Source organism: Ovis canadensis, chromosome 6 (assembly GCF_042477335.2).
Source record: "Ovis canadensis isolate MfBH-ARS-UI-01 breed Bighorn chromosome 6, ARS-UI_OviCan_v2, whole genome shotgun sequence".
In the NCBI taxonomy this organism is placed as follows: domain Eukaryota; kingdom Metazoa; phylum Chordata; class Mammalia; order Artiodactyla; family Bovidae; genus Ovis; species Ovis canadensis.
Window position 1 is genome coordinate 107826420 of NC_091250.1, and position 14351 is coordinate 107840770.

At 36.4% G+C, this 14351-nt stretch overlaps 1 protein-coding gene across 48 annotated transcripts in view; it reads right to left on the reverse strand.

Moving 5' to 3' along the window:
• CCDC158 (coiled-coil domain containing 158) overlaps positions 1-14351 on the reverse strand; it is an 80367-nt gene that overhangs the window by 10978 nt on the left and 55038 nt on the right. For 46 of the 48 annotated variants that reach the window (XM_069593193.1, XM_069593192.1, XM_069593188.1 and 43 more), the window contains 3 exons: positions 7838-7995; positions 4697-4756; positions 2108-2175 (listed from right to left, as the gene is read on the reverse strand). In XM_069593193.1, the coding sequence (XP_069449294.1) occupies positions 2108-2175; positions 4697-4756; positions 7838-7995 (286 nt within the window). Of the gene's footprint in view, positions 1-2107; positions 2176-3556; positions 3831-4696; positions 4757-7837; positions 7996-14351 lie in introns of those variants that run through there. The other 2 variants (XM_069593197.1, XM_069593196.1) reach the window with 1 other exon arrangement.

Here is a 14351-nt window from a genome sequence, read left to right on the forward strand (position 1 = left end):
CCCCAGTAGTCATGTATGGATATAAGAGTTGGACCATAAAGAAGGCTTAGCACTGAAAAATTGATGCCTTCAAATTGTGGTGTGGGGAAGACTCTTTATAGAGTTCCTTGAAGAGCAAGGAGATCAAACCAGTCAATCCCAAAGGAAATCAACTCTGAACATTCATTGGAAGGACGGATGCTGAAGTTAAAGCTCCAATACTTTGGCCACCTGATTCGAAGAGCTGACTCTGGAAAAGACCCTGATGCTAGGAATGTTGAGGATAGGAGAAGAAGCGGGCAGCAGGGGATGAGATGGTTGGATAGCATCTCTGACTCTATTGACATGAATTTGAGCAAAGTCTGGTAGACGGGGAAGGACAAGCAAGCCTGGTGTGCTGCAAGTCCATGAGGTTACAAAGAGTCAGACACAAATTAGTGACTGAACAATAATAAAACGAGGAGTGAAACTGACATGGCAGAAAACCAAGAGAAAAAAAATACAGGTAACAGGCACAGACCTGCAAGGTCTGGATGATGGAGGCACAGACCACCACAGATTCAACAGCATTTACCCCAAACCACAAACAAGTTCTTCTTATATAAAGAAAACCATACCTAGGCGTATCAGTAAAAACTGCCAGAAAATAAAACAAATCCAAACCTGAAGACAAAAAACAATCTTAAAGCTTCTAGGAGGGCAAAATGACAGGTTACACTGAAATCAGGAATAATTAAATTTAGAGCTGACTTCTTAGTGGAGATACTGGAAGCCAGAAAACAATGGAAAACTCTCAAAATGAAAAAAAAAATGTTAACCTAGAATTCTATACTTAGCAAAAATACTTCTCAAAAGTGGGGATAAAATAAAGACAAGTTTAGACAAACAGAAACTGGAAGAGTATGTTAAAGGAAACATTAAAGGCTGAAGTAAAATGACAGCAGATATAAGATAAAGTGTGAATATGTGTGTGCATCTAAATGAATTTTAATGGCACAACACAATGGAAATGACCCCTTATGGTATTTTATCTTTATAATAAAAATATGTGACAACGATTCTGTGTAAGCTGGAAGGAAAGTAAATGGAGTTAACATGCTCTAAGGTACTCACAAATTATGGGAAAAGGTAAAAGCATTCACTTATATTAATCTAATAAAGCAAGGATATATGCTGGGTAAATGGTAAAACAAAAGCATAAACATACAACTGAAGTAAAATCTAAGGAAACTGTTCAACTTCAAATAAATCTTCTCTTCTTCAAAATATAGTATTAGTTCATAAAGATTCCTCACAAGTTGAAAATTTAAAAATTAAGAAGTAGAATTCATTTAAGAATATTGCTTTGATGTTAGATATACATTCACATTCTTCTACAAAAGACAAGAAAACCTGGAAACTTTCCTTCTATTTCACCTCACACCTCGATTTTCTCTACTTACATTACTGTCCAGATTTATGGTAAACTTTTGCTGAATAACCATCATTTTCAGTTTTGTTCTTTTCCATTTATTTTGTTTTCTTCCATAGGAGGGCTGATTATGTGTCTGCTGGTTTGCCTTCGCCTTCCAAATGCAACCTATACTCTACCATTATCTTTCACATTTCTTAGTTTGAAAACTTCCTCTTCTGCAATTTTCCCTAGGGGTCTGTCATGTCCCTGATTATGATTTCAGCCCTTCCTATCCTAATTTTTATTGTTTTCCATTTCTAGTTTGAGTTGTGCCATTTTGTTTTTCAACAGATTCTGCTATCTTTCAATTTCTTCATTTGTCTTGTTTTATAGAGCACATTTTGTCTTTGCAAAGTGTATGGAGAACAACCTGTCTCGTATCTTTTTCTTTTCACTCATTCAGAAATTATTTACTGAATATTTTTACTGAATAATTTACTGAATTATTTATGGGCCTGCTATGTCCCGGGAAGGTTCTGGGTACTGGGGTATTCCCCAACCACTAAAGTCATCTGCCCTTGTGCAGAGCTCTCTAGCAGGAGGTGACACCCAATCAACAACATACCTAGTAAGTTACATAGTATAAAAAATGAGGGACTAGCAGTGAGTGAAAGGGAATCCACCGTAAGGTTTAAGTAGGCCCACCCAATTTTTGTGCTTTCATTAAAAACTCACCTGCAGATTGGAATACAAAGCAACCAGGTGGATCTTCCAACTCTCCTACGTGTAACGTGACTGGCTCTCTGGAAACATAAGAATGGTTATGCAAAAACATTCCATTTCCAAATTCAGTGCTAAGATTTATCAACAAGAACAAGCTGGTGAAGGCAAAAGTGATGGCTTAATGTATAAATCCAAGATGGCAGCCATGACCCTAAACTGCAGAAGTCCTAAAATACCCTATGAGGGAGAACCAGAGTTACGTCATCCTTATGTATTCAGTGCCCATGAACATTTTGCAGAATGAAAATGTAGTAACATATAATCTTGGTTGCAAAATTCTTTTTTGTAATAATAGCTATAAAAACCAGTATTTCCCTCATGGATTCTAAGAGATGCACTCTTAATGACTCATTTAAAATTTAAAAACCAAGGAAAAAACTAACCTCTCTTAGCAATAAGTGTCACTTTACAAAACTATCAGACCTATTTAAATCAGTAAGCTGAACTAAACCACAAAGTTCTCTGTGGGTTGGATACCAGTCTGAAAACATTAAGACAGCAGTTCTTAAAGCGGTGCCCTTGAAAAGGGGGTTTGTGAGGTCAACACTAATTTTATTAGAATACTAAGATATTATTTTCTTTTTAACTCTTAGTCTCTCATAAGTATATAGTGGAGTTTCCCAGAGCCTCCATGATATCTGATATCACACCAGAAAAATGCAGAGGCAGGTATGAGAACACAGCTACCTTTTATTAAGCCATGAATTAACTGTAAAATGATGTTTTCTTAATGATTCTTGTTTGAAAAGTTATTTTTCATAATAAACTATTTTATTATAGTAACATGTAATATACTTACTTTGCTTATCTTTAAGTATCAAATTGTTTTAATTTTTTTAAAGATTAAAATTTAATTTTATTTTCCAATACTAAAAATAGAAATGATCTATGTAAACAAAAACTCTTTGGAATCCTCAGTGATATTTGTGAGTGCAAAGGGGTCCTGAGACCAAAAAGTTTGAGAATATTAGGAGGAAGCCTTAGAAAAAGTCATGGCTGTGTTGTGTAGTCTTCATTATCAGGGCAAGGTGTCTGTTCTGAGACCAAAACGTTTGAGAATATTAGGAGAAAAGCCTTGGACCAAAAGGTCGTGGCTGTGTTGTATAGTCTTCATTACCAGGGTAAGGAGTCTGTTCTTGCTGCACTAGGCAATAGGGAGCCTTAGAAGGTCTTGGGGCTGGGACCATACTCTGAGGTGTGCTTTAGGCAGAGCAATTTGAAACCGATGCACAGAAGTGACTGGAACTTACAAGAGACTGTAGAGATTTAAGACATCCACACTGAACACTGTAGAGGCTACCACAAAGGTAGAGTGGTAAAGTGGCTTTAAAAGCAGTGTGGTGGGATGAATAATGACTGTCAAACATATCTGTCCAAATACCAACAGCCTACGAATGTTACCTTACATGGCACTAGAGACTCTGCAGATGTGATGACATGAAGGGTCTTGAGATGGGGAGACTGTCCTGGAGTATGTGGAGATACAGGCTACATTATCTAAATGGCATCACAAATCTCTTTACAGGACGAAGGGAGGGGGAGATTTCACACAGAAGAGAGAAGGTGATGTGACAATCCCAGCAGAAGACGTGAGGATGCCAGGCCAGAAGCTGCGAAGACGGAGGAAGGAGCCACAAGGCAAAGGGTGCAAGAATGAAGCGCTAGAGGCCCAGCTCTAAAAGAGAAAGGGAAGGGAATACATTAATCCCAAGGGCTTCTAAAAGGATTGTAACCTTGCCAATATCCTGATTGTCCAGGTACCCAGAAGCAGAACACAGGAGTGGTTATAAGCCTGAGCTCAGAAGCAGGCTACAACTGAGTTCAATTCTGGTTCCTTTATTTACAAGCTGTATGACCTTGGTAAATTTATTGGCAAGCTGAGTCTTCATTTCTAACCTATATATGGAGATGATAATGCCTATATCATAGATTTGATTAGACAGACTAAAGGAGATAAGTCAAAAACACCCAGATAATAGATGGCTACAGATATTATTAACAGGATCAGTGAGTGTAATGATACACACCCAGGTTAGAAGACAATCAAAACTTCTTTTAGGCTAAGAGAAAGCTGTATTTACAAAGATTCAAGTTCACTGAATATTGATCAAACAGTAGGGACAGTAAGAAAGTATCTGCTTTAATTCATTCATGAACAAATATTTACTGAAAAGTAGGCAAAATGCTTGGTGCTAAAGATACAGTAATGAATAGGCCTTTCTTTGCCTAACTGGAATTTAAACACTAGAATTCATTTTCATATTCTATGATATAAAGAGGACTCTAATATTGCTATTTTTTCATAAGCAGTAAAGATAGAAAGATAAAAGTTTTTCCTGGCAGTCAGTCAATAAATAGACCCTACAACTATAAGCAACTTGAGGACAGGGCCCATGTGTGTCTCACCTGCTGTTAACCATGGGCCTAGCACAGAACTCGGCACATCACAGGCAGTGAGCGATATTCTAATGAATGAGTGAATGAAAGACAGTAGCAAAGGGGACATTTTGAAAGTCAGGGGCCGGTCAGATGGTTTCTTACCTGCTAAAAGTTTCACTTGATTTGCTGCCTTCAGTGGATTCCCTTAATGAGTTGTTGCTTCTGTTGGCAGAGGGTGGGAGAAGTTAAAGACTATGTGATGTTATTTTAACTTAGCGACCAAACCAAATTGTTCCTCTGAATCCTGCTTTTAGACAGATGCAGATTCGAAAGAGTGAGACTGGGGTGCTGGCTCTTCCTAGTGGAGAGAATGTATGGAGAGAAGCTTGAAGACAGAAGGACGTGGACCCCTCTGGGAATCAGTAGTAGTCCATTTTGACCAGAGCTCAGTACAGGAGGAAAGCAGGCTGGCGACCAGCTAGGGAGATGCTTCAGTGTCAGTCTGAGAACCGTGTGTTGAATGCAGCAGATGCTGGGAGCTACTGAAGACCTGCAGGCAATGCCTTCTGTGTCTAAGTAACAAACTAGTATTAGCTTTTCTCCTTTTTGGCTAAAGACAGTTCTCAGAAGTTGTTTTTGTTTAGGGGTTATGGATGTAATCTCTCTTTTTAATGGTATTTTAATGCTCTTTTTAATGGTTTCATTTAAACATTCAGCTATTAGATTATTGATAAAAATAGGACTGTTTTCAGTAAAGTTCTTATAACCTTATATTGAGGCTGTTGCAACTTCCTTTGAGACCACCTTCTTCTCGAACGTTATGTAAGCTATTGTAACTGTAGGAAAAGTATTCCATTTTTGGAATGGCATACCACATAAATATCTTCATCTGGGTAAACAGCAGCAAAAAAAAAAAAAAAGCCTATTAAGTTGACTTCTAGAAAGTAAGTTACTTTAGTATATTTCACTAAAATCCTTTTTTGTTTCAGTTAAACACTATTAAGGCTTTCCATCAATTCCCATTTAAACTATCCAGACTTCCCAAATTATCTGGTCACATGTACAATTCGTAGGCAATTAATAAGTTTCAGAATCTCAGATTCCTCTTACCTAAGGCATATGTCTAATCTCAGGCTTGACTCAATAATGGAATCTCTTACTCTACCATCTCTGTATACATAAATATAACTCAGTTAATTATACAAAGAATAATTTCCAGATTCCATGTATTTTTAGAATCAATTGCTCATATGTATTTAACTCTTCTTTAATGCACAAGAGTAGATTTTAGGTCTCCAAGCAAGTTTTGCAAGGGGCTACCCATGGAGTTTATCAACCTAGAAATGCTTTTGTCCCTGAACCTTTAAAAGCATTAGGTTGAATTTAGGCTTTGGTGACAAGGTCATTTGTAGAATTATAGCAAATTAACATAAATTATCTAAAGGCAGGGGCCAAATATATTCATGTTCAACAGAGTCCAATATAGTCAAGCATATCTGCAGCGGTTGAAGTGATGGAATTTGATCAGGGAAGTCATGGTGATCTTGTGGAATGAGTTCTGGAAGCCAGGGGCTCTAATGTTCACTTTGTTTACTTCTGACTTTGACTCTTTGACTCATAGGCGGCGGCAACTCAATCTATGTCAATGTAATCATTGGTCAAATGAGCTTCATAAATACTGCCCTAGCTTAGAAAGCACATTATAGAGTTAGGACAAAAACCAAAGTGCTCTGCTATCCATAATAGCCAAGACATGGCAACAACTTAACTGTCCTTTGACAGACGAGTGGATAAACAAGATGCGGCACATAGGTACAGTGGAATACTACTCTGTCAGCAAAAGAACAAAATAACGCCATCTGCAGCAACATGGATGCAACCAGAGATGATGATACGAAGTGAAACAAGTCAGAAAGGGAAGGACAAACGCCACGTGATATCACCTGTATCTGTAATCTAAACTACGACACAGGTTGGCCCATCTATGAAACAGAGACAGAATGACGGACACAGAGAGCAGGCTGCTGGTTGCCAAAGGAGAAGGAGGGTGGAAAAGGGAAGGGGTGGGAGTCTGGGGTCAGCAGACGTAAGCGTTTATATACAAAACACATAAACAACAAGGCCCTACTGTATAGCACAGAGAACTATATTCAATATCCCATGATAAACCGTAATGGAAAAGAATATTTAAAACCGAATGTACATGTATCTACAAGTGAATCCCTTTGCTATACAGCAGAAATTAAAACAACATTGTAAATCAACTATACTTCAACTTAGAAGTTGAAAAAATAAGTAAAATGCATAAGAACATTTTTTTTAAAGTACTCTGCATATATAAGTGTTCTTGGATGAAGTGACAAGAGGATGTTTCTGACATGTGATTCAGAGAATGCAATGTTATGTTAGGTAACCAGACTATCACTAATATTTTACTACTATTAACAAATATTATTAGTAAAATAGACAAATCCAATTAATATTTTGCTACCTCAGGTTAATAAACACTATCTGAATATCTTAAAGAAACTGGAGATTGTTTACATATAAGTATTATGTCAGAGAGTATGATTTTGAGATATTTGCTATATAACCAGAAAACAAATGTTACAAAAGCGAGTTGTTATAATACTAACAACATATAACTAATATTGTAATGCTAATAATACAGTATATCTACTGTGCTAAAATGCTCTAAGTAAATTTAGTAATAGCACACATTAAAATTTTAAAACACTATTTGATTTCTGTAAGTACATGTAGGCAGTGGCTGGTAGACTGGTTGAATCGCTTTTTGGATCTGACTTTATAGTAATTTAAGTCACTGGCATGGATGCCTAGAGAGCCAAAGCTTTCCAATTAGTTTATATTTGAAGACTACATAGTTCTCAAGGTTCGTTTTAGCTCCACCATACGTGGCTGTAGGTAAGTCAACCTTTTGGAACTTGTGTTTTTCTTATTTTTAAAATGGGATAAATAAATCCTGCTCTGTCTTGTCTCAAACAGTTGCTGTGATAATCAAGTAAGATTATGAATGTGAAATTTGCTGGCAACTATACATTACTATATGAATGTACTGTATGAATGTCACACTTTGCCCTAATTTCTGAATAGAACAAATAATATTTTCTCTCAATATCTAGTAGTTTCACTTCTGCTAACTCCTCGACTTTCACATCATTTCTCCTGGTAATGTTCAGATACCCCTCAAAGTTAATGTAACCTCAGCCTCCCATGTAGACAACGTGATGGCCAACCACTGTTGAGGGACACTTTCCCACTCTGAAGCACGTTCAGTCTTACACAGCCACAAAGGAGACCCCCAGAGACGGTGCTCTCCCGTCTTCCTCGCTCTTGCCCAGAGGCACGGCTGGCTCCTCGTTGATCACACTTCTCAACTCCTGGAGAAGCTGTTTCAAGTCCCTCGTTGGATCTTCCTTTGCATTAGGTTTCATAGAGTGCTGAATTAAAACAATTTACAAGACAAGGACACTTTGTTTTTTTCAGATTTGAATGCCATTTCCTATTATAACATTAATTCAACTGGTAAACAAATTATGGAGGAGAAAAAGAGGAAATAAAAAACCTGTAATCTTACCACTCAGAGATAAATCAGTAATATCCAATCAACACAGTGCTATATCTAATTCATAAATGCATATATCTACTTATGGGCTTCCCAGGTGGTGCTAGTGATAAAGAATCTGCCTGCCAAAGCAAGAGACTTAAGAGCTGCAGGTTCAGTTCCTGAGTCAGGAAGATCCCCTGGAGGACAGCACGACAACCCACTTCAATATTCTTGCCTGGAGAATCCCATGGACAGAGGAGCCTGGCAGGCTACAGTTCATAGGGTCACAAAGAGTCAAACATGACTGAAGTGACTTAGCATGCATGTACATACCTATTTATACATATATATATAAACTAAACTATACAGGATTAAACAATACACATCTATTTAAAAGTCTTTTCTTTTACAATTAGCAGGGACTTTATTTTTCAACATAATTAAGATTTATATAATTTTCACACAACAGTTACAAATTCTATTCAAGTTCCCATAGACTATAAACTAGGAGGCACTGGAACATATCCAGGGACATAAAACAAGGTGGAAAAATTTCATGGTCTAAAGGTATTGAAACTATAGGGTCTATTCTCTTATCACTGTGGAATTATGGTTAGAAATCAACATCAAAAGGTATTTGAAAATAACTCACATATTTTCAAGTGCAATGTGACATTTACCAAGAGAGATCTTTGGTTTAGCCAAGAGAGATCTTTTGATTTAGATCTTTAATAAAGCAACTGATTGAGCCTTTATTACTCTCAATAAAGTTAGAGGACTGAAAAAACACAGAAGACGATTACAGAGAAGAAAGCATTTAAATGAGAAAGTAATATCAAAGATATTTTTAAAACCCTGTGCATGTGGAAATTAAATGTCCTCTTTTAAATGATGGGTATATCTAAGCAGCTGTAACAAGGAAAATTAGAAAATATTTGTAACAGAAAAAAGATGGAAAGAATTTACCAGAATTTGTTGCATATAGCTGAAGCTACTCAATGCAACTAAATACGATGTGGAATCTTGCATAAGATATGAAAACAAATAATGGACACTAGCATAAAATTTTGTGAAATCTGAACAAAATCTGTACTTTAGTTAATAACACTGTATCATATGTTAATCTCCTTTTTCTTTTTTTACAACATAGTGAAATCATTTAAAAAATTTTTTTAACTTCAACAATATGGTATGGACATCTTACCATGCCATTAAATATTTATAACTATATCCAGGTAAAATAATTTAAATAATTTGTTAAGGGAGTAACTAATTTTATAAAGCTATAGAATTTTAGAAGTAAGGAACCCTTTAGCAATGAGTCAATCTAGCCCCCCCGACCACCACTTTACTGATGAGGAAAGAGACATTTAATATTTTCAAACCATGTTGCTGCTGCTGCTGCTAAGTCACTTCAGTGGTGTCTGACTCTGTGTGACCCCATAGACAGCAGCCCACCAGGCTCCCCTGTCCCTGGGATTCTCCAGGCAAGAACACTGGAGTGGGTTGCCATTTCCTTCTCCAATGCATGAAAGTGAAAAGTGAAAGTGAAGTCGCTCAGTTGTGTCTGGGGAATAATATTAAAAGATTTTTCAGGTAGCTAGTGTTCCTCAATGAATATTTATAATATAAAAAGAAGCACAGATGTTCCCAATAGGCACAAAAAGAGAGGAAACCTGATAATAATCAGAGGTTGCCCTGGTGAGCAGGTGAACTTAGTTGGAGGATACTCATGGCTAGAGAGGCATCAAGCATCATAAAGGTATTTTAGCCAGAAGTGTCTGACCCAAGGCAGTATACCTGCCAGACATACAGGGTGTTGAAGGATGCTGCTAAGTCACTTCAGTCGTGTCCGACTCTGTGCAACCCCATAGACGGCAACCCACCAGGCTCCCACGTCCCTGGGATTCTGCAGGCAAGAACACTGGAGTAGGTTGGCATTTCCTTCTCCAGTGCATGAAAGTGAAAGTGAAGTCGCTCAGTCGTGTCCGACCCTCAGCAACCCCATGGACTGCAGCCCATCAGGCTCCTCAGTCCATGGGATTTTCCAGGCAAGAGTACTGGAATGGGGTGCCATTGCCTTCTCCATGTTGAAGGGTAAACACTGCAATATTTTTGCTCTTTAGGCTTTACTTTTCTAGGGTCCATGCCAATCAAGCGTTGATGCTATTGGTATAACCCTCACATTGTCCTTCCCTTCCTATTCCCACTGAGAAACCAGATAAAATATCCAGTTGAGGATGCCAAGGGTTCTAACTAACTGAATGTGTGGTAAGTATGATTTCACCAGTTTACTGACGGTCATCTTATCGAGAAATTACCATGATGAGTTCAGAGTTTCATAAATTAAGATTCCATTAATTTTGATTTCATTGATTTAAAATATACAAAGATGTGAATCATTTTTAATAGCCTTATTTTTTAGAGAAGTTTTAGGTTCACAGCAAAAGTGAGTAGAAGGTACAGAGAGTCCCATATACCGCACATGCTGAACCAGTTTCTTAATCATGAATAAAAGCATTTGTTGCTAAGCAGATCCAGTTTCACCAAACACAGGCTTTGTTCTTGTCCTAGCCCTGGTGGACCTCATATCTGATGAGGAACAGAACTTCAAAAGACTTATCCTATTGCAATATTCAGTCAGTTCAGTTCTAACCTTCAATATAACACCTGGACCTTCGTATCTTCTGCCCACTAGGAAGTTTACTTAATAAGCTTTGTTATTAAAAAATTTTAAGCCCATGACACTTATTATAAATTATCAGTGTAATAACCTACAAACAAATTCATAAAGTTTATTTCATTATAACAAGGGAAATGCTTCTTTTAGTCTCCATTTCCTAATCTGTAAAAATGAGAAAAATAACTCTTACTTTATAAGGATGGCATAAGGAATGAGAAGTACTTAATGTATGCATAATAAGTACTCAAAAAAGGCTGGTTTCCACTTCCTTCTTTCCTTAGCATAAAAACACATGAAGTATCTTATACACTTCATATTTACAGATTTAGAGTAACCAGAAAGGTTAACGTGACAATGTATATAGTGTGTTAGTACCAGGACAGAGTCATGAAGACGTCATCAGGGTTAGCTGTGCAGTCTAGCTACAATGCTCCCCTTGATATATTGACAAACTGATTCTAAAGTGCATATGGGAAGGCAAAAACCTCAGAATAGGAAAGACAACCGTGAGGGTGAACAAAGTTGGAGAATTGACATTTCCCAGGTTCAAGATTTACTGTAATAAGACAGTGCAGTACTGGTGAAAGAATAGATAAATAGACTGATGGGACAGAATAAAATAAAGATCCCAGGAACAGTCCCATACAGATATAGTCAACTGGTCTTCAACAAAGGAGCAAAGGTATTTCAGTAGAGAAAAGGTAGTATTTTCAACAAATGGTACTGGAACAACTGGCCGTTCACATGCAGTAAAAAAATGAATCTAGATGCAGACCTTTTATCTTTCACAAAAATTAACACAAAGTGAATCATGGACCTAAATGTAAAATTCCAGACTATAAAACTCTAGAGGATAATACAGGAGAAAATTTAGATGATTTGGGGATTCATGATGACTTTTTAGATACAAATCAAAAGCATGATCCATGAAAGAAAAGCATCAGTAAGTTGGACTTTTTAATCTTAAAAACTTTTCCTTGAAAATGATAATTTTAAAAATGGAAATAAAAATCACAGATTGGCAGAAAATCTTTTCAAAACATATAAGTGACAAAAGACTGGTAGCTAAAATATATCTCCAGAAAGAACCTCTTAAAACTCAACAGTAAGAAAAAATTATAAACACCCATTAAAAAATAGGCAAAGATTTGGAACAGATATCTCACTATAAAAAATATGTAGAAGGCAAATAAGTATATGAAAATATGATCAACCATATTTCATTAAGGAATTTCAAATTAAAACTATAAGATATCACACTACACTTCTATTAGAATGGCTAAAATCCGAACACTGACAACACCAAATGTTGACAAGGATGGAGAGCAACAGGAACTCTCATTCACTGCTGGTGAGACTGCAAAATGGTACAGCCACTTTGAAAGACAGTTTGGTAGTTTCTTACAAAACTAAACATGCTCATACTATAAAATGCACCAACCATGCTCTGTAGCTTTTACCTAACAGAGTTGAAAACTTACGTCTATGCAAAACCTGCACATAGATGTTTATAGCAGGTTTATTCATAACTTGCCAAAACTTGGAAGCAATCAAGATATCCTTCAATAAGTGACTGGATAAACTGTAGTACCCCCAAACTATGAAATATTATTCAGTAAAAAAAAAGAAATTAACTATTAAAGGATAAAAAGATATGAAAAAATCTTGCAAGCATATTGCTAAGTGAAAGAAACCAATCTGAAAAGACTATAACTAGATGACTCTGGTTGTATGACATTCCGGAAAAGATAAAAATATGAAGACAGTAAAAAGATCACTGGTTGCCAGGGGTTCAGGGGAAGGGAGCAACAGATGAAAAGGTGAAGCACATGGCATTTTTTGAGCAGTTAACCTATTCTGTATAATACTGCAATGGCGGATATATATCATCATACATATGTCAAAATGCACAAAATGTACAATATGAGGAGCACGTGATGTTCAGTAGTGTCTGACTCTTTGCTCTCCTCTGGACTGTAGCCTGCCAGGCTCCTCTGTCCATAGGATTTTTCAGGCAAGAACACTGGAGTGGGTAGCCATTTCCTACTCCAGGGGATCTTTCCTGACCCAGCAATCAAACTCACGTCTCCTGTGTCACCTGCACTGCAGGTACGTTCTTTACCCACTGAGCCCTCAGGGAAGCCCCACAATATAAGGAGTGAGCCCAATGAAAGCTATAGACTTTAAGCTAATAGCAATGTATTGATATTGGTTTAACAATTATAACAAACGTACCACATGAATGCAACATGCTGGTAATAGAGGAAGCTGCGGGGAGAGAGGAGGACAGCAAAGAGAATCTATGGGAACTCTCTATTTTCTGCAAGGCTAAAACCACTCTAAAAAAAGTCTATTAATTTTAAAACAAAAAGAAATCATGAACTTTGGAAGTAAAAGTGACAACATAAAGTCATATCAATTTATATGTTTATCAGTAGGGTGTGATAGAAGAGTGGCCATTGTACCACACCCTTCCCATTACCATTTGACCATTCTATACACAAAATTGTTTGTTTTATCTTTAATATGTAATAATTATTAACTGATTATAAATGAGCTTGAACATTCTTCATGTTTATGGACTATATGCATTTCTTTTGGACTATATACATGTCTTTTCTATGTTTTTCTTTTAGAATATATGCTATCTTTTTCTAGGTATGTAAAAACTCTTTATATTTTATATTAACCCTTTGTTTACTAGAAATATTTTTCTCGTTTGTGATTTCATTTTAGTTTATGGTGGCTTCTGAATTGAGTTTCATTTACTCAAAATAGTCAATTATTCCTTTTCATGTCTGTAAATCTTATAATACTTTCACTTGTAATACTTTTCATTAAAAAGTTTCTTTTTAATACTTTATTGTTTGATTCATATGGAACAAATTTTGATTCATAACATGAACAAAACACACTTAAAAAAGTAGAAAATAGCTAGGAAATGAATGATTTTAAAACATTCTTTACAAATAACTGGCTGGTTATGTATGGCTGGTTATGACTATCTTGTCTGGCTGGTAAAGAAACAGCTACTTACAAGTTCTTCATGAAGTTATGGAACCCATGAAAGAATCTTGCTCTCCCTCACTTCAATCCTTTGACCCTTAGGATATACATTAAGGCTATTTCTAGGGAACATACATTTTCAGGTTAAAACTTATACAAGCTTTTTGATTTCAAGGGATGAATATGAGCTTATACTGCTATTGTTAAACTTAAAGTTTATTTTGTGATTTGATTAGCTTCCTATTACATTTCGACTCTGAAATTGTCTTATGTCAGACTTGTTTCCAAAATAAATTGCAAATTATATCTCAAATGCACCTCCATCTTCTCCAAACACTGTTCTCTCTAATGGCCTTGAGTCCATTACAGGCAAACATGAGTTATAACTTGAGATAAGTAATGTCTAGGAGACTGTGTGCTTCTCAACACATTCTATCTCCACTCTCCAAAGATAGAAGATAAATGAAAAAGCTAAAAATAAAAGCTTGATCTCATTCAGTTTGAATCAGACTATTCTATTTTAAGAATGCCTGACCAAATCCATCTCCTATAATACTTAT